Source organism: Hemitrygon akajei, chromosome 15, assembly GCF_048418815.1.
Source record: "Hemitrygon akajei chromosome 15, sHemAka1.3, whole genome shotgun sequence".
In the NCBI taxonomy this organism is placed as follows: Eukaryota; Metazoa; Chordata; class Chondrichthyes; order Myliobatiformes; family Dasyatidae; genus Hemitrygon; species Hemitrygon akajei.
The window spans coordinates 95,630,728-95,650,662 of NC_133138.1; the positions used below are offsets into that span (position 1 = coordinate 95,630,728).

The 19,935-nt window shown below is 40.3% G+C and overlaps 1 protein-coding gene across 1 annotated transcript in view; it reads right to left on the reverse strand.

The window, feature by feature from the left end:
• The window catches only part of LOC140739531 (lymphocyte cytosolic protein 2-like), a 181,572-nt gene that overhangs the window by 65,675 nt on the left and 95,962 nt on the right, over positions 1-19,935 (reverse strand). Inside the window, exons 8-12 of the mRNA XM_073067931.1 lie at positions 19,474-19,555; positions 18,972-19,052; positions 13,641-13,666; positions 5,526-5,545; positions 2,468-2,572 (exon numbers count right to left, since the gene is read on the reverse strand). Of these exons, the coding sequence (XP_072924032.1) occupies positions 2,468-2,572; positions 5,526-5,545; positions 13,641-13,666; positions 18,972-19,052; positions 19,474-19,555 (314 nt within the window). The remainder of the gene's footprint in view (positions 1-2,467; positions 2,573-5,525; positions 5,546-13,640; positions 13,667-18,971; positions 19,053-19,473; positions 19,556-19,935) is intronic.

The following is a 19,935-nucleotide window of genomic DNA, read 5'->3' on the forward strand; positions in this document are numbered from 1 at the left end:
TGGTGACGAGTGTGAGGAGGGTGCTATGTGAGAACAGTGATGGTGATTATTGTGAGGACAGTGTAGATGGTGATGAGTGTGAGAACAGTGAGGACTGTGAGAATGCTGTCGAGTATGATGAGTGTGAGTACGGTGACAAGTGTGAGGAGAGTGACAAGTGTGTGCACGGTGACATGTGTGATGAGTGTGAGGATGGCGGTTAGTGTGACTAATGTGAGGATACTGACAAGTACGATGAGTGTGAGGATGGTGCTGTGTGTGAGAACAATGATGATTGTGAGTACAGTATAGACGGTGATGAGTATGGGAAAGGTGAGGCCTGTGAGGATACTGACATGTGACAATTGTGAGGGCATTGACGAGTGTGATGTGAGTGAGAATGGTGATGAGAGTAAAGAGTCACGAGTGTGAGGAGAGTGACAAGTGGAGGACTCTAATTTGTAACAAGTGTGATGAATGTGACGACTGTATAAACGGTCACAAGGATGAGGGGGGTGACAAGTGTCAGGAAAGTGATGAGTGAGAGGAGTGTGACAAGTGTGAGTACAGTGATGAGTGTGAGGACTGTGAAGAGTTTGACGAGTCTGAGGACAATGTAGAAGAGTGTGAGGACAGTGATGAGTGTGAGAACAGTGAAGAGTGTAGGCGAGTCTGAGGACAGTGTAGACCAGGGTGATATGCTGGAACATGTTGACATTAAGAAAGAGGAGAAACATAGTCTGATAGTTTACATAGCTTTGTGAGAGACAGGCTGGGCTTCACAAGTCTGATTGAATTCTTCCCGGTTATGACAAAAGCAAATTGATGTAGGTAGAATAGTGGATGTGGTGATTATGGATGTTAGTAAGACAGTCAGCAATGTTCTCTGTGGTAGGCTAATTCAGATGGTCGAGAGGCATAGCATCCTGGGAAACTTGTCTGTGTGGATTCAGAATAGGCTCGATGACAAGACTAAGTGGCAGTAGGAGGAGTGTATTCTGCCTGGAGGTCAGTGGTCAGTGGTGTCCCCCAAGGGACCTTGCTCTTTGTTAGCTTGCAGGTGATACCAAGGTTGGTGCAACACGCTAGCGTAAGTGCAGCACAGTAGTATCGTGGTTAGCTCAATGACCTGAATTCCATTCCTGTCACTGGTGGTAAGAAGTTTGTATGTTTTCCTGGTGTCTGTGTGGGTTTCCTACCAAAGATGTACTGGTTGGTAGGTTAATTGGTCATTGTCAATTGTCCTGTGTTTAGGCTAAGATTAATTCAGGATCTCTGGGCAGCGTGGCTCGAAGGGCCAGAAGGGCCTATTCCACGTTGTATCTCAATAATAAATAAATAAAGAAAGCTTGGTGCCGTTATGGATAGGATTAAAAGTTACGACAGCACATTGATAGGATGCAGTGTTGGGCTGAGTGGTGGCAGATAGAGTTTAATTCAGAAATGTGAAGTAATGTACTTTGGAAGGTCAAACTTGAAGGGCGACTACAAGTTTGTTAACAGAGTAGAGCAACAGAGTGACCTTAGAGTCCACTTCTATAGATCTTTCAAAGTTGCTGCACGATCGATAGGATGGTCCAGGAGGCATATGGTGTGTTACACTTCATTACTCAGGATTGAACTCAAGAACCCTGAGGTAATGTTGCTGCTCCAGTAAACTCTGGTTAGACTTCTCTCCGACCATCGTGTTCTCTTTTAGACTCCTAATTATAGGAAGGATGAGAAACTTCAGCAAGCAGCCTGAATTAGAAAAGACATCTTATGAGGAAAGGTTGGGTGAGCTAGGGCTTTTCTATTTGAAGGAGGATGAGTGGTGACTTGAAAGAGGTGTTATAGGAGCCCAGAGGCATAGATAAAGTAGACATCCAGCCTTTTTCCCCAGGGTGTAAATGGCTAATACAAGAGCGCATGATTTTACAGTGTTGGAGGAAAGCATTGGCAGCATGATAGAGGAGGGGTTTTTATGCACAGAGAGGTGGGTTCACGAAATGTTACTGCCAGGGGTGGTAGCAGAGGCAGATACTACACACTAGGGATATTTAAAAGACTCCTAGATGGGCACATGGCTGAGATAAAAATGGAGAGCTATGTGGGAGGGAAGTGTTAAAATAATCTTAGAGTAGTTTAAAAGTCAGTGCAACTTTATGGTTTGAAAGGTCTGCACTGTTCTATGTTAGCCACTAAAGAATGCATTAGGTGGAGTTGAAATAAATCAGGGAATTAGGATTGGGGAGTTATTGATAATCGATGGAACCCCCCAAGAATATTAAGAAAAATATTTTACTATCAGAAAATAAATAGAACAAATTACATTTCTGGGTGTAATTTGAGTTGGATATTGAAAACTGTACAGATATTCAGTGAAAACACACCAACTTGAAACAACTTAATACATTACCGTGATTCCCTCTTTACAGACTTTGTGCTTTAATTACATATACTGTATGTAGGTTACATTTAAGGTTTGAGAACTGGCAAAAACTCTTACCTTGGAGATGTCTGCCTCCGTCCCAACGAGGCATTCCCCCTGTCCCCCGGTATCGTTGGCTTTGGCATCCTACAGACAGGATCAGGTCTACCGCCAAATGGAGGTCTAGATAATTTGAAAATCATCAGATAAATTATTTTCATCCTGAAAAATTATTTCCACAAGATATATAATTTAGGGATCAATAGTTATTGCAATCTGACTTATAGATAGTATTTTTGCCTCATGCTTTTGCCTGGTGATCCAACACTACATTGGTGGTGCAGCATAGTATACGGTGATATTGTAATATTGTTAGATGTTAAACCTAAGTCCATCTACCCATTGAGATAATGTCCTAACTGAAGAAGACTTAAAAGCCTCCTGACAGGTAAAACTGATCAACTAACTGATCTCACTCTAAAGGGTGCGTTGAGTTCCTGGTCATAATCTTTCCTGCCACGAAGACTTGGTCAATGAGGTCAATGTGGAGCCTATTAACAATGCTCATCTAGCTAGGAAACCTTGAGGACATTCAATGTTGAAGGGAGTCTACTTGAGCTTCCAACAACTTGCCATTCTTTTTTTTATTGAAGTTCATCATCAAAACACATTTCCATAAGACATATTTGAGATATCGTACATATATATCATATAGTCATAAATGCCACAAAGCTCTACATAATATTTATCTGAGGTATACACTTATAGAAAAGAGAAGAAAGAAAGAACAAGCAAAAGGAGAAAACTATGTACAAGTAGGGAGTGATCTTTTTTTACAACATATTCATTGATTTGTAAGAATAAAATCAGGTCTATGAGGTGTTATGTAGTTAAACCATTTTTCCCAGTATGAAACAAATTGTTCCAACTTATAATTAACAGATGCTGTTACCTTCTCCATTTTCTAAACGGCCATTGTAATTTCTATCCATGCATTAAAGGTTGGGCTCTCCTGCGATAACCATTTCCTAGTAAGAGTCTTTTTACCAGCCACCAGCAGTATATTCATTAAATATTTACCTCTTTTCAACCATTCTTGAGGTATATATCCAAAATATATGTTCTTACTCTCTAAGGGTATTTCACATTTAAGGATGCCTTGTAGAGCATTGTGTATCCCACTCTAATAGTCTTTGATAACGAGGCATTCCCAGAAAATATGATAATTGTTTGCATTTTGATTTCTACAATTTCTCCAGCAAGCAGGAAGGTTACGACCATAATGGGATTTCTGAGAGGGTGTAATAAAATAACTTATCAAATTTTTCCATCCGAACTCCCTCTATTTCTGAGAACTGGTACACTTCCATTGATATCTCCATATTGTTGTCCATTCTTCCTCTGATATAATTATCCCTCCTTCCTTCTCCCATTTTGTTTTAATGTATGAAGTTGAATGTGTTTTGAGATTTGACAAACCCTTATAGACGCTTGAAATGATTCTACTACCGTTACCTGAATTATATGCTTTTCTAAATAGCTCTATCAAACATGTACTTGCCTTGGCTACATTTTTAACTGTCCTATTAACATATTGTCACATAAGTGTTTCTCTTTAAGCATTTCAAAACTGAACAGTATTCCTTCTTTCATTATATTGCAAAGAGTTGTTATTCCTTTAGCTGTCCAGTCCTTAAATCTAGCATCCAGTTTACTTGGACATTCTAAAACTGAGTTATTGCCCTTACTCAAAAAAATAGAACATGTGACTGAAATTCATTCATTTAACAAACGGCCTGGATCAGAAACGAGAGCCAATTATGCTCGCTCTTCACAATGTTTTGCTCCAATGCCCGGATCAGAGCGAGAGCCAATTATGCTTGCTCTTCACAACGGCATTGGAGCCTTTTGCTGTTCTGTTGTTTGTTCAGTTTAAATACCAGCTCAGACAGACTGAAAAGGCAGGGTGTCTGGATCCAGAGCGAGAGCCGATTTCGTTCGTTTTCCATGATGGTCATCTCCACGGCAGCGAGGCTATTAAAAGCTGCTGTGCTCCATGCCTGCTAATATGATGACCTGATAAGCAAGGCTTTGGGCCTACTCTGGGCTGCTCGCTCCAAGGTTCGGATCTGAGGACTCAGTTTGGGTTCAGAATGCTGTTCACTTCAATCGTTTCCATGATTTGTTTTCATTTTCTTTCCCTTGAACATCAAGGGTTTGCCTTTTATTTTTATTTTTAATCTTTTCTTTAATTGGGTTATTTTGGGTTTCTTGCTTTTTGGCTACCTGTGAGCAGACAAATCTCAAGGTTGTGTAATTTATACATTCTTTGGTAATAATTGAGGTCTGTAGACCTCAATGATTGGTTGTTGGAAATTTCAATGATGGGGCATGAGTACAGTTACCCCTTTTTATTCAAGAGCCTGATGGTTGAGGGGTAGACAACACTCTTGAACCTGGTGGTGTGAGTCCTGAGGTTCTTGTTCCTTCTTCCTGATGGCAACAGTGAGAAGAGAGCTTGTCCTGGGTGGTGAAAGTACCTGATGATGCTTTCCTGCAACAGTGTTTCATGTAGGTGTGCTCAGTGGTTGGGTGGGCTTTACCCGAGATGGACTGGGCAAAATCCATTACTTTTTGTTGGATTTTCCATTCAAAGCATTGGTATTTATATACCAGGTTGTGATATACTGATGAGTTGTTGCATCATGCAGCGTTCTTTTACATGGTAATCTGAAATCCTCTCCTTCAAAAGACTATGAACACCCAGGTTGAAAGGTGGCTTTTAAGCTATATTTTTTGGATATTTAAGTCCAGCAAGTGATGATGAATATGGAGTTGGGGTGCAGATCAGAAATGCCATCTATACATTCTCACCTACCCACTAACTTCTCATTTGGGGAAGATGAATGTTGCCCTGAAATTTAAAAAAAATAGCAAATAGGCTCAAGAAATTTGCTCTAGTTTTCCCCTGGGTTCCCAGGTGAGAGGGGATGGAGGGCTACTGCAAAGGAAATAATGAACTAAGGAAATGAGCTGAATCTAGACATCAGATTTACATGGACCTTAAGCACAAAGTTCAGGTGAAGGAAGAAGGGGAAGAGATAAAGTGAAAAGGTATATCTGAAATATAGCTTACCTGGGTGGTCCCATGGGATGCTGAAGAAAGAGGAAAAAAATAGATGTGCAAGTTAACATGAATGCGGTGAATGAAGTTGTTATCAGATGAGGTAATGATTGACTGAACTTTACTTTGTAAAAAGACGTTACTTGTAACATATTGCTGAAAAGTACATTCTGTTGTTTCTCCTCTATTTCCTTATAATATTGAGCACTACAATTATGAAGCTGATTCAATAGGATTGGCCTGCACCTTCTCCAACCAACATCAGTTAAACAGGTCATGGTGCAAAAGTAAACAACAATTGGAGCAAAATAATGCAGCTGCAAAAACCTGGGTTCTTAACTGTCCACTAAACTAAACAGTATTAAGCAAGTCATTAGAAAAGACTTTTGAAGGCAGGATTAATCTTCATTTGGGATAACAGAGATTAATCAAGGGTAGCACAGATTAATTGGTGGGAGATCCCGTCTGACCATATTAATCAACTTTTCAAAGAAATAAGTTCAATAATGCCTTTGATCAGTTTGTAGTTTTCCACAAATAAAATGAAGTGAGGCATTTTATGTTTAACACAATCCATAACACATTTTATTGAACTCTAAAACCTCTAAAGTGGCTGAAAACCTTTCACTTGATAACATGATAAAGTCAGACCAGTCTCTTGAAGTGAAACCCCAACTCAATGTCAGCAGTTATGAATTATGTATATTTCTCCCAATTATATTACCCTGCAAGTCCAAAAAGTTAGTGCTGATGGGATTGAGGGCAAGATACGTATTGAATGCAAAATTAGCTTCATTGAAGGAAATAAACGGAGATGGTGTATAGTTGTATTTATGATTTGAAGTCTGTGACCAGTGTGTATCACAAGAAACAATGCTACTGTTACCCTAACTTGTCCGTGCCAACCAAGGTGCTTTCCTGAGCTTGTCCCATTTCCCTGGAATTTAGTCCTTTCCTATGCAATTTTAAATGTTGCAATTATACCATCTCTAATACTTTCTATTTTAGCTTGTCCCATATACTCACAGGTATCTGCATTTATATATATATATATATATATAAATCTTGCTCCCCAGATTCTCTTTAAATCTTTCTTCTCTCCTAGCTCCTTCAGCTTTAGACTCCCATATGTGAGGATGAAGACCATAAGACCATAAGATATAGGAGCAGAAGTAGGCCATTTGGCCCATTGAGTCTGCTCTGCCATTCCCACTCCCCTGCCTTCTCCCCATACCCTTTAATGCCCTGGCTAAAGATTGACCATTAACTATCTATAACCCACTTTATCTGATGCAATTCTATAAACTGTGTGCTCAGCCTCCTTCACTTCAAGGAAGAAAATCCCAGTCTATCAAGTTTCTTCTTGTAATTTACACTCCTTTGTCCCAATGGCATCCTTGAGAAACTTTGCTGAACCTTCTTTAACTTAATTTCATTCTTTGTATGATATGGCGACCAGAACTTCACTCAATATTCCAGATGCAGTCCCCCCAGTGTTTGGTACAACTCTTGTGCTCAGTGCCCTGTCTGATGAAGGCAAGTTTGCCATGTAAATTTTCATCGCCTTGTAAATCTGTGTCACCACTTTTAGGGACCTGTGCTCTTCATTCCGAGTGCCTTGCATGTACAATGCACAGTATTTGGGGAGTTAAACCAGGGTAAGATGTTGCATAAATACAATGTCCTGTCATGGTCTGACTTCCCAAAATGCACTATTTCACACATGTCTAAGTTAAAATCCATCTGCCATTAACTTGCTGACTTTCCCAGTTGATCTGGATCCACTTGTAATGTTAGACATTATTCACTGTCACACAACAACAATAAATTTTGGTGTTACCAACAAATCTATAGATTATACCAGGTGCATTGTCATCTAAGTAATTAATGTATATAATAAATAATAAGCTGCATAGCACTGGTTCCAACAGAACACTACTAATCTGAATTGTATTTGCTTACTTTTATTGTTTACGTGACTTGTTTGATAATAAATGTACTTTGATCTTTAATCATAGGCCTCCATTCTGAAAAATAACCCTTCACTACCACCCCCTGACTCTTTGCACCAAGCAATTTTGTATCCAATTAGCTAACTTACCCCAGAACCCCTGTAATCTAATCTTCAGAACCTGCCTACCATTTGAGGCTATGTTATAGGTCTTGCTGTGTCTATGTAGACAGTGTTCACTGTCCTGCCATTATCAATCCTCTTGGCCACCTTTTCAAAGAAAAACAAACGATCTAATTTATGAGACATGATTTCTGATGCACAAATCCCTAAATAGTCCTTGCCTTTTAAAACACAAATATTTTATCTCTCAGAATCCCCACCATTGATGTTAGGTTTATTGGCCTCTAGCTCGCTGGTTGCCCTTAAAACCCGTTTAAAATGAAAGAACATCATTACCCATCCTCCAGTTTTCTGGTACCTCACCCCTTAACTATGAAAGATACAAATATCTCTACCACATGTTGAACAGTGTCTTCTCTTGCTTCCCGCAACATCCTAGAATATGCCTGGTCAGGTTCAGAGGATATATCCATCTTCATGCAACTCAAAACCAATGACACCATCTCTTTTGTAATAACAATATTTTTCAAGATATCACTGTTCTCTTCCCTGAACTCCACCGTAAATACAAGGAATATTCATTTGATCCCTTGCCCGTGTCCCATTACTCTACACATAAATAACCACACTGATCATTAACTGGACATTTTCTCTCTAGTTATCCTTTTGCTCTTAATGTACTTATAGAATCTCATAGGACTCTCCTTTATGTTATCTTCCAAGGATATCCTGTGTCTCCTTTTAGCTCTCAACATCTTCTTTACTGTACTCCTTAAATCCATTGTATTTCTCAAAAAGTTCTCTTGATCCCAGCCGCCTCTACCTGAAATGCTTTGTTTTTTACTGATCGGAACCTCAACATTCCTTATTCATTATGGTTCTGTAATCATGCCAGCCTTGCCTTTCACTGTAATAAGAATATGCTAGCCTTGCCTTTCACTGTAATAAGAATACGCCAGCCTTGCCTTTCACTGTAATAAGAATATGCCAGCCTTGCCTTTCACTGTAATAAGAATACGCCAGCCTTGCCTTTCACTGTAATAAGAATACGCTAGCCTTGCCTTTCACTGTAATAAGAATATGCTAGCCTTGCCTTTCACTGTAATAAGAATACGCCAGCCTTGCCTTTCACTGTAATAAGAATACGCTAGCCTTGCCTTTCACTGTAATAAGAATACGCCAGCCTTGCCTTTCACTGTAATAAGAATACGCCAGCCTTGCCTTTCACTGTAATAAGAATATGCCAGCCTTGCCTTTCATTGTAATAAGAATATGCTAGCCTTGCCTTTCACTGTAATAAGAATATGCTAGCCTTGCCTTTCACTGTAATAAGAATACGCCAGCCTTGCCTTTCACTGTAATAAGAATATGCCAGCCTTGCCTTTCACTGTAATAAGAATACGCTAGTCTTGCCTTTCACTGTAATAAGAATATACAAGCCTTGCCTTTCACTGTAATAAGAATACGCTAGCCTTGCCTTTCACTGTAATAAGAATATGCCAGCCTTGCCTTTCACTGTAATAAGAATACGCCAGCCTTGCCTTTCACTGTAATAAGAATATGCCAGCCTTGCCTTTCACTGTAATAAGAATATGCCAGCCTTGCCTTTCACTGTAATAAGAATACGCTAGCCTTGCCTTTCACTGTAATAAGAATATGCCAGCCTTGCCTTTCACTGTAATAAGAATACGCTAACCTTGCCTTTCACTGTAATAAGAATATGCTAGCCTTGCCTTTCACTGTAATAAGAATACGCCAGCCTTGCCTTTCACTGTAATAAGAATATGCCAGCCTTGCCTTTCACTGTAATAAGAATACGCTAGCCTTGCCTTTCACTGTAATAAGAATACGCCAGCCTTGCCTTTCACTGTAATAAGAATATGCTAGCCTTGCCTTTCACTGTAATAAGAATACGCTAGTCTTGCCTTTCACTGTAATAAGAATATACCAGCCTTGCCTTTCACTGTAATAAGAATATACCAGCCTTGCCTTTCACTGTAATAAGAATACGCTAGCCTTGCCTTTCACTGTAATAAGAATACGCCAGCCTTGCCTTTCACTGTAATAAGAATACGCTAGCCTTGCCTTTCACTGTAATAAGAATATGCCAGCCTTGCCTTTCACTGTAATAAGAATACGCTAGTCTTGCCTTTCACTGTAATAAGAATACGCCAGCCTTGCCTTTCACTGTAATAAGAATACACCAGCCTTGCCTTTCACTGTAATAAGAATATACCAGCCTTGCCTTTCACTGTAATAAGAATACGCCAGCCTTGCCTTTCACTGTAATAAGAATACGCTAGCCTTGCCTTTCACTGTAATAAGAATACGCCAGCCTTGCCTTTCACTGTAATAAGAATACGCTAGCCTTGCCTTTCACTGTAATAAGAATATACCAGCCTTGCCTTTCACTGTAATAAGAATACGCCAGCCTTGCCTTTCACTGTAATAAGAATACGCTAGCCTTGCCTTTCACTGTAATAAGAATACGCCAGCCTTGCCTTTCACTGTAATAAGAATACGCTAGCCTTGCCTTTCACTGTAATAAGAATACGCCAGCCTTGCCTTTCACTGTAATAAGAATATGCCAGCCTTGCCTTTCACTGTAATAAGAATACGCTAGTCTTGCCTTTCACTGTAATAAGAATACGCTAACCTTGCCTTTCACTGTAATAAGAATACGCTAGCCTTGCCTTTCACTGTAATAAGAATACACCAGCCTTGCCTTTCACTGTAATAAGAATACGCCAGCCTTGCCTTTCACTGTAATAAGAATATGCCAGCCTTGCCTTTCACTGTAATAAGAATACGCTAACCTTGCCTTTCACTGTAATAAGAATATGCCAGCCTTGCCTTTCACTGTAATAAGAATACGCTAACCTTGCCTTTCACTGTAATAAGAATACGCCAGCCTTGCCTTTCACTGTAATAAGAATACGCTAGCCTTGCCTTTCACTGTAATAAGAATATGCCAGCCTTGCCTTTCACTGTAATAAGAATATGCCAGCCTTGCCTTTCACTGTAATAAGAATATGCCAGCCTTGCCTTTCACTGTAATAAGAATACGCCAGCCTTGCCTTTCACTGTAATAAGAATACACCAGCCTTGCCTTTCACTGTAATAAGAATATGCCAGCCTTGCCTTTCACTGTAATAAGAATATGCCAGCCTTGCCTTTCACTGTAATAAGAATACGCTAGCCTTGCCTTTCACTGTAATAAGAATACACCAGCCTTGCCTTTCACTGTAATAAGAATATGCCAGCCTTGCCTTTCACTGTAATAAGAATACGCTAGCCTTGCCTTTCACTGTAATAAGAATACACCAGCCTTGCCTTTCACTGTAATAAGAATATGCTAGCCTTGTCTTTCACTGTAATAAGAATACGCCAGCCTTGCCTTTCACTGTAATAAGAATATGCCAGCCTTGCCTTTCACTGTAATAAGAATACGCTAGCCTTGCCTTTCACTGTAATAAGAATACGCTAACCTTGCCTTTCACTGTAATAAGAATACGCTAGCCTTGCCTTTCACTGTAATAAGAATACACCAGCCTTGCCTTTCACTGTAATAAGAATACGCTAGCCTTGCCTTTCACTGTAATAAGAATATGCCAGCCTTGCCTTTCACTGTAATAAGAATACGCTAGCCTTGCCTTTCACTGTAATAAGAATACGCTAACCTTGCCTTTCACTGTAATAAGAATATGCTAGCCTTGCCTTTCACTGTAATAAGAATACACCAGCCTTGCCTTTCACTGTAATAAGAATACGCCAGCCTTGCCTTTCACTGTAATAAGAATATGCCAGCCTTGCCTTTCACTGTAATAAGAATACGCTAGCCTTGCCTTTCACTGTAATAAGAATACGCTAACCTTGCCTTTCACTGTAATAAGAATATGCTAGCCTTGCCTTTCACTGTAATAAGAATACACCAGCCTTGCCTTTCACTGTAATAAGAATATGCCAGCCTTGCCTTTCACTGTAATAAGAATATGCCAGCCTTGCCTTTCACTGTAATAAGAATACGCTAGTCTTGCCTTTCACTGTAATAAGAATACGCCAGCCTTGCCTTTCACTGTAATAAGAATATGCCAGCCTTGCCTTTCACTGTAATAAGAATACGCTAGTCTTGCCTTTCACTGTAATAAGAATATGCTAGCCTTGCCTTTCACTGTAATAAGAATACGCCAGCCTTGCCTTTCACTGTAATAAGAATACGCCAGCCTTGCCTTTCACTGTAATAAGAATACGCCAGCCTTGCCTTTCACTGTAATAAGAATATGCCAGCCTTGCCTTTCACTGTAATAAGAATACACCAGCCTTGCCTTTCACTGTAATAAGAATACGCTAGCCTTGCCTTTCACTGTAATAAGAATATTATTACATATATATATATATATATATATATATTACAGACTTGAACTCTCCCTCTCTCTATTTTAAATGGCTCCTACTTGCTAGATGTCTCTTTTCTTGCAAACAGTCCGCTATCAAATTTTGGAAGCTCCTATTAGTCCTGCCCAGGTTTTGGACTGTTTGTTAGACTTTGTTGATTTGGATATGAAGGTATGGAGTGTGAATAGTCAGTTTTTAGATGACACCAGGATCCTTAAGGCTGTTATAGCTGGGGGTGGTAATGGGGACAAGCTCCCACTACCTGTTAAATGCTCCCAATGGCGCGCACCTCAAACAGCCTCTGACAACCGAGTCCAGCTCCCGGCCTTTATGTGTGTCTTAGCTACTAAGCCCGATGGAACCGTTTCTACTGACAGGAGAAGGGACAAGGTCAAGTTACTGGTGCCTTATACCTTATTGCTTCGGGCAGATGGGGCTTGTCAGCCATGGTTGTCAGCTCATGTAGGAGGAGGAAAACTCTGATCTTAGACCTCTGCACCCATTCATGGGGAAGACCAGGAGTAAACCCCGAGGGAGAAATCCAGAGCTGGAGTCCCTAAGGCAGTCCTACATTGAGTTCTATGCTGACTGCCAACTCTGCGACACTGTTGATACTAAACTGTACCGGTCTCTGCTCTTCCTTTAGGTTCATCAGAAGCGAGCTTGCTGAATGGGCAATAGCTTTCTTTCCATATCATAATGCCCAGGCTTGCATATCTAGACAGCTAGGATGTGATATCCGTGGTCAACTCTGACTGATAGAGTCCTCAGATGACACTAACATTAGCGCTATTGTTCAAGGTAAACATGACAGTCATAGGCTTCTTGATGACATTGATCAGCTAGTAAGGTGGATAGAAATTTATGTCTACAAGTGTGAAGTGATGCACTTTACAAGGACAGACACAGTGAATGTAGTGGCTCAGGGAGTATTGAGAAGCAGAGGGGCTTTGGTGTACAAGTCTAGGAATTTCTGAAGAGTCAACCTAGGCATATATAGGATGTGAAGAAGGTATACACAATCGTCGCCTTCACTAGCAGGGGCATAGAGTTAAACAGCAAGGCACTTATGGTATAACTTTATTAACCTTTAGAGCAAAAGCACTGTGTAAATTCTGGATGGCACACTATAGGAAGGATGTGATTGCACTGGAGAGGGTGCAGAGGTGCAGTGGGATGCTGCCTGAGATGGAACATTTCAATTATGAGGAGTAACTGGATGTTCTGGGTTTCTAGATCACCAAAGTATCATAGGAAGTGTTTCCTTATACAGAAATATTCATACATTTAGGATAAGGAGTGTTAGGTACAGATGCCACCAGAGAAAAAGAACTTGATATCCTGGAGGGTTATTGGTATTTGAAACAGCTGCATAAGTAGGTGGTTGAAGCATTTTGAGAAGAATTTTGATGAGCACTAGAATCGCAAAAGTGTAAAAGGCTCTGAACTAAGTGTTTATTGACAGGGAACAGTATACTTGCATTGGACAAGTACAATGGTCAGCATGGACAGAGAGCTGCAAAGCTTATTTCTTCATTTTTGACAAAACTAAATGGTTCCTCTGTCACAATGGGTAGTGAAATGGCTGCTGGCACTTCCCTCGATCTTCAGTTTGAAGGGTGGCTGAGGCAGAGAGTTGAACAAAAGTATTTTCTTACCTTATCGGGAAATGGAGATTTCTTTACTGAAAAATATTCATAAATATGATATATTAACGTTCCACAAAATTTAAAAGTTACTGATCAGAAGATGTATCTTATGCATCAAACAAATAGATATTGTTATATCATTAAACTTCTCAGTGTTAGTTAATCAGACCATAAGATATAGTAGAATTAGGCCATTTAGCCCATTGAGTCTGCTCCACCATTTCATCATGGCTGATCCATTTTCCCTCTCGGTCCCGATCCCCTGCCTTCTCCTTGTATCCCTTCATGCTCTGGCTAATCAAGAATCTATCAATCTCTGCCCTAAATATACCCAATGACCTGGCCTCCACAGCCACCTACAGCAATGAATTCCACAGATACAACATTCTCTAGCTAAAGAAATTCCTCTTCATCTTTGTTCTAAAAGGATGCCCCTCCATTCTCAGGCCGTGTCCCCTGGTCTTTGACTCCCCCACCACAGGAAATATCCTCTCCACATCCACTCTATCAAGGCCTTTCAACATTTAAGAGGTTTCAATGAGGTCACCCCTCATTCTTTTAATTAGATGTACACTAATAACACAAACACTTCAGCTTGCATCAATGACTATCTACTTCCTTTTGGAATCTTGTTTCAAGTGAGACTTAGTCATTTAAAGTCAGAATTATTAATGGAACATTTGGCACAGATCCTTGGGACAGATATAGAAATCCGAGGACTGCAAGTATATTCTTCATGAAAGTGGTCTCAATAGGATGCGGTATTTATGAAGGTTCATTCCTGATAGGAGTGCTTTGCCCTGAGGTCCTTAAAACATCTTGATGGCCATGACTTTAACAACATTTTTGGTAGTGGAGGGCTGCCAGTGATGTCATCACTCAAGCACCTACAGAATGAGCAACTCGTCAACTAAGAGTTGAAATTGGACAGTATAACAGCCAAAAAATTTCAGACAATGCTATTCAATTTCTAGTACCTAGTTACAAATCCCATGTTTAGTGAATATTATGCACTTGAAATATCAATATTATAATGACTAGTGCTTTCTTCATTTATGATTATTCACTTTATCAAAGACATATATATTTTGTAGCTGGAACTGTAACAACTTGATTTAGCCTGCATGTTTAATCCAGTATTTTGAAGTTGCCTATTCAGATAAAAAAAAAACTGACACTGGGATACAGAATGGAATGTTGCATTCAATTCTGTTCACCACATTATAGAAATGAAGTGGAGGTTTTGGAGCGGCTGTAGAAAATGTTTACCAGGACGTTCCCTGATTAGAGGGCACATGCTACAAAGAGAGGTTGGACAAAACTTTCTCAGGAGCAACGGAGGCTGAGGAGAGATTGGAAAGAAATTTATAAGATTATGAGAGGCATAGAGAGAGCAAACCGTTGGTATCTTTCTTTCAGTTTTAATATGTATGCCTAAAACAACAGGGCATGCAGTAAAGGTGATAGGGTGTAAGTTCAAAAGAGATGTGTAGCACAAGTTAAATATGTATCACAGGTAAATGTTTGGCTGAAGAATCGGAGCAAGGGCAGTGATTCAGATTTCTGCATTGGGACCTATCTGGGGCAGATGGGACCTGTACAAAAGGGATGGTTTGCACTTGAATCTGAGGGGAGTGGGCCAATATGCTTGCGGGCAAGTATACTAGAGCTGTTGGGAGTGGGTTGATATGGCAGGGGGATAGGAACCAGTATGATAGAGCTGAGGCTGAGCCAGCAGGTTTACAAGTAGATAATGGAAGTAACATTAATGTAAGGAAGGACAAACCAATGATTGAGCACAGATGCAGACAGGGCCAAAAGTTAAATTGTAGCACAGAGGCAAAATTCCAAAGGGCAAAGAATGCAGAACTGAAGCTGTTGCATTTAAATGTGCTTAGCAATCAGAATAAGGTGGGCGAACTCTTGACACAATTACAGATTGGTTGGTATGATCTTGTGGGCATTACTGAGTCGTGGCTGAAGGAAGGCCATAGTTGGGAGCCTAAAATCAAAGGATATACTTTGTGTCAAAAGGACACGCAGGAAGGCATAGGCAGTGGTGTGGCTCTTTTGGTAAAAGATGGAATTACATCTTTAGAAAGAGGTGACATAGAGTCAGAGAATATTGAATCTTTATAGGTGGAGTTAAGAAACTGCAAGGGCAAAAAAAAAGCATTCTGGGAATCATATATAGGCCTCCAAATAGTAGCCAAGATGTGGGGTTGAGATTGCAAAGGGAGCTAGAAAAGGCATGTAATAAAGGTAATGACACAATTGTGAGGGAATTCAATATGCAAGGGGATTGGGAGAATCAGGTTGTCAGATTGGAAGAAAGGGAATTTGTTGAATGTCTACGAGATGGCTTTATAGAGCAGCTTGTGCTTGAGCCTATTAGGGAAAAGGCTATCTTGGATTGGGTGTTGTGTAATATCCCAAATCTTATTAGGGAGCTTAATATAAAGGAAATGCAATGATCATAATATGATTGAATTCAAACTGCAATTTGAGAGGAAGATGTATCAATCATATCACAATGGAATAAAGGGAATTACAGAGGCATGAGGGAGGAGCTTGCCCAGGTGGATTGGAGGAGGATACTGGTGGGGGTGATAACAGAGCAGAGGTGGCTGAAGTTTCTGGCAATAGTTCACAAGGCACAGGATAGATGAGTCCCATAGAGGAAGAAGTTCTCAAATGGCAGGAGTAGGCAATCATGACTGACAAGGGAAGTTAAGGACTGCATAAAGCCAAGGAAAGGGCATATAAGGTAGCAAAAGTGAGTGGAAAGTTGGATGATTGGGAAACTTTTAAAATCCAGCAAAATGTAACTAAAAGACTATAAGAAGGGAAAAGATGAATTATGAGGGTAAACTAGCCAATAATATAAAGCAGGATACTAAAAGTTTTTTTTTCAGATATATAAAAAGTAAAAGGGAGGTGAGAGTTGATATTGGACCACTGGAAAATGATGCTGGTGAGGTAGTAATGAGGGACAAAGAAATGGCAGATGAACTTAGTACGTACTTAGCGTCAGTCTTCACTGTGCAAGACACAAGCAGTGTGCCAGAGGTCTGTGAGTGCCAGGGAACAGGAGTGAGTGCCATTGCTATTACAAAGGAAAAAGTGCTAGGCAAACTGAAAGAGGTTGCTGAAGAGATAATGGGTGCATTGGTCATAATCTTTCAAGATTCACTTGATTCTGGCATGGTCCCAGAGGACTGGAAAATTGCAAATGTCACCCCACTCTTTAAGAAGGGAGGAAGGCAAAAGAAAGGAAATTATAAGCAGTTAGCCTAACCTCAATGGTTGGGAAAGTGTTGGAGTCTATTATTAAAGATGAGGTTTCAGTGTACTTGGAGACTAATGTTAAAATAAGTCAAAGTCAGCATGGCTTCCGTGAAGAGAAATCTTGCCTAATAAATCTGTTTGAGTTCTTTAAGGTCAACCAGCAGGGTGGACAAAGGAGAGACTGTGGAGGTCATTTACTTGGATTTTCAGAAGGCGTTTGATGAGGTGCCAGACAGGAGGCTGCTTAACATTCTGTGTCATTACAGGAAAGATACTGGCATGGAGAGAGGAATGGCTGACAGGCAGGAGGCAGTAAGTGGGAATAAAGGGGGCCTTTTCTGGTTGGCTGCCAGTGACTAGTGGTGTTCCGCAAGAGTCAGTATTGGGACCACTTCTTTTCATATTGTTTGTCAATAATTTGGATAATGGAATTGGTAGCATTGTGACAAAGTTTGTGGATGATACAAAAATAAGTGGAGGGGTAGTGATGCACCATCAATAACTCTCGGAGACGTGAGACGAGATATAGGCTTTTATTGGCTGGAAGAAAGAACAAACAGCAAGTGACCACCACACTACATCCTGAAGACTGAGGCCGGGGCTGTGCCTCCAATCGCCTTTATACCGGGGTCCATGGGAGGAGCCACAGGAGCAGTCAGCAGGGTGGGGGGGGGGGGGGGGCGTGTCCAGACAGGTATATCAGGTATATGTAGTTCACCACAGGTAGGTAGTGCTGAGGAAGCAATGCAAATGCAGCAGGACTTAAATAAATTGGACAAATGGACAAAAAAGTGGTAGATGGTATGTAGTGTTGGGTATTGTATGATAATGCATTTTGGTAAAAGGAGCAGTAATGTGAACTATTATCTAAATGGGGAGAAGATTCAACTATCAGAGGTACAGAAGGACTTAGGAGTCCTAGTGCAAGATTCCCAGAAGGTGAATTTACAGGCTGAGTCTGTAGTAAAGAAGGCAAATGCAATGCTGGCATTTATTTCAAGGGGAATAGAATTTAAAAGCAAGGAGATAATGCCAAGGCTTTATAAGACACTAGTCAGGCCACACTTGGAGAATTGTCAAAGTTTTGGAAACCATATCTCAGAAATGATGTGTTTTCATTGTAGAGAATCCAGAAGAGGTTCATGAGGATGATTCCAGGAATGAAGGGGTTAACATATGAGGAGCGTTTGGCAGGTTTGGGCCTGTACTCACTGGAATCTAGAATGCATGTGGATCTTATTGAAACCTACTGAATGTTGAAAGGACTAGATAGGATGGATGTGGAGAGGATCTTTCCTCTGGTGAGGGTATCCAGCACTAGAGGACACAGCCTCCAATTTGAGGGGTGACCCTTTAGAACAGAGGTAAGGAGGAATCTTTTTTCACTGGAGAGTAGCGAATCTGTGGAATGCTCTGCCACAGACTGCAGTGGAGGCCAAGTCTGTAGGTATTTGAGGCAGAAGTTAATAGTCTCCTGATCAGTGAGGGCATCAAAGGATATGGTGCGAAGGCAGGTGTATGGGGTTGAGTTGGATCTGGGATCAGCCATGATAGAATTATGGAGCAGACTTGATGGGCTGAATGGCCTAATTCTGCTCCTATGTCTTATGGTCATAAGTTTTTTAAATTTATATAGAGTGCTAGGTGTCTAGATATCAAGGGGGTGGTGTGGAACCATTTAAAAGACTCTTAGATTGTGACATAAATATGCAGAGAATTGAGGAATATGGATATTGTGTAGGCAGAGGAGATGAGTTCGTTTTAGCATTTATTCACTAGCTTAATTCAGTAGGCACAACAGTGAATCTGTTGCTCTGTTATATTTTTGTATGTTCTGTATCAGTAGATGCTAGGACAAGTGACCAAACACTTTGTCAGAGAAACGTCTGATAAAGATTACCTTGGGGAAGGTGGCAGGACAGAATGTTTTAAGGAGGAAATCCTGAGTTAAAGATGAAGATGAATGAATTCACAGCCTTCCACATTATAGCAGCCCAGGTTTCTATGAGTTGATGCAAGAATTGAGAGGAAATGTTCAGAAATTTCACTTACCCATTGATGGGGAATCTCTTTCACTCTGTTGGATGTTTGGCTGATCTAAAGTAGGTTTCCTACTCCTATCGACTTTGGGAGCTGCAAGGAAACATGTATTACAAATTTACAAAACTGAAAGATATCGAAATTATCACTTAGTAAAATAGTGGCAATGAGAATGTATTCTTTAAGGTGTGCAAATTGTTATGCTTATCACCAAGGATGATTTACGTTTCTCTCAAAAATCGGTCAAAGTGAATGCCGAAACAGTATCATGGTGTTGTGACTGTCTATGTATTACACTCTACTGCTGCCACAAAATGACAAATCATTTGGCATTTTTCAGAGACAATAAACCTGATTCTGATTCTGATTCTTATCCTAAACTGCAGAGGCGTTATACATTGCAACAGGTAAATTGTCCTATGATCAGGCTAGGATTAAATTGGAGATTGCTGGGAAGGGCGGCTCAATGGACCAGCTGTATCTCTAAATAAAATTAAAATAAATGTCAAAGTACCTCTGTAAGCAGGTCCTGAGAATCCTCGATCTTTGTTGAAACCTGGATCATCACTGACTGACAGATTGGAGAACATGCACGGCTGAAAGCAAAATCATAATTAACAACATTGCTGGTAAAAGCTCTTGTGGTTCTTTTACATGACATAAAATTTGTGTCTGTGTTTAAACTTAATCCATGAATATCAGTACCAAAGAAGTCAACCTTTCCATCAGGAAAGGTATAATTTTACAGTCTTGTCTGTTGTTTTTGGATTGTAATGACTGCCAAATGCAGTTTAAAGCGTTGTCGTTTGACTCGAATAAGGATTGAAAATATTGGCTATTGGCTGGGTTTCACAATGTTCTGCTTTATGCAACAGGGCATAGTTTGAAAAGATAGAGATGGCGCAATATAACATGGACCCAGAGGTGGTGGGGCATCTGACAATTCCACAAGGGGGTGGAATGGTGCAAACTTTTC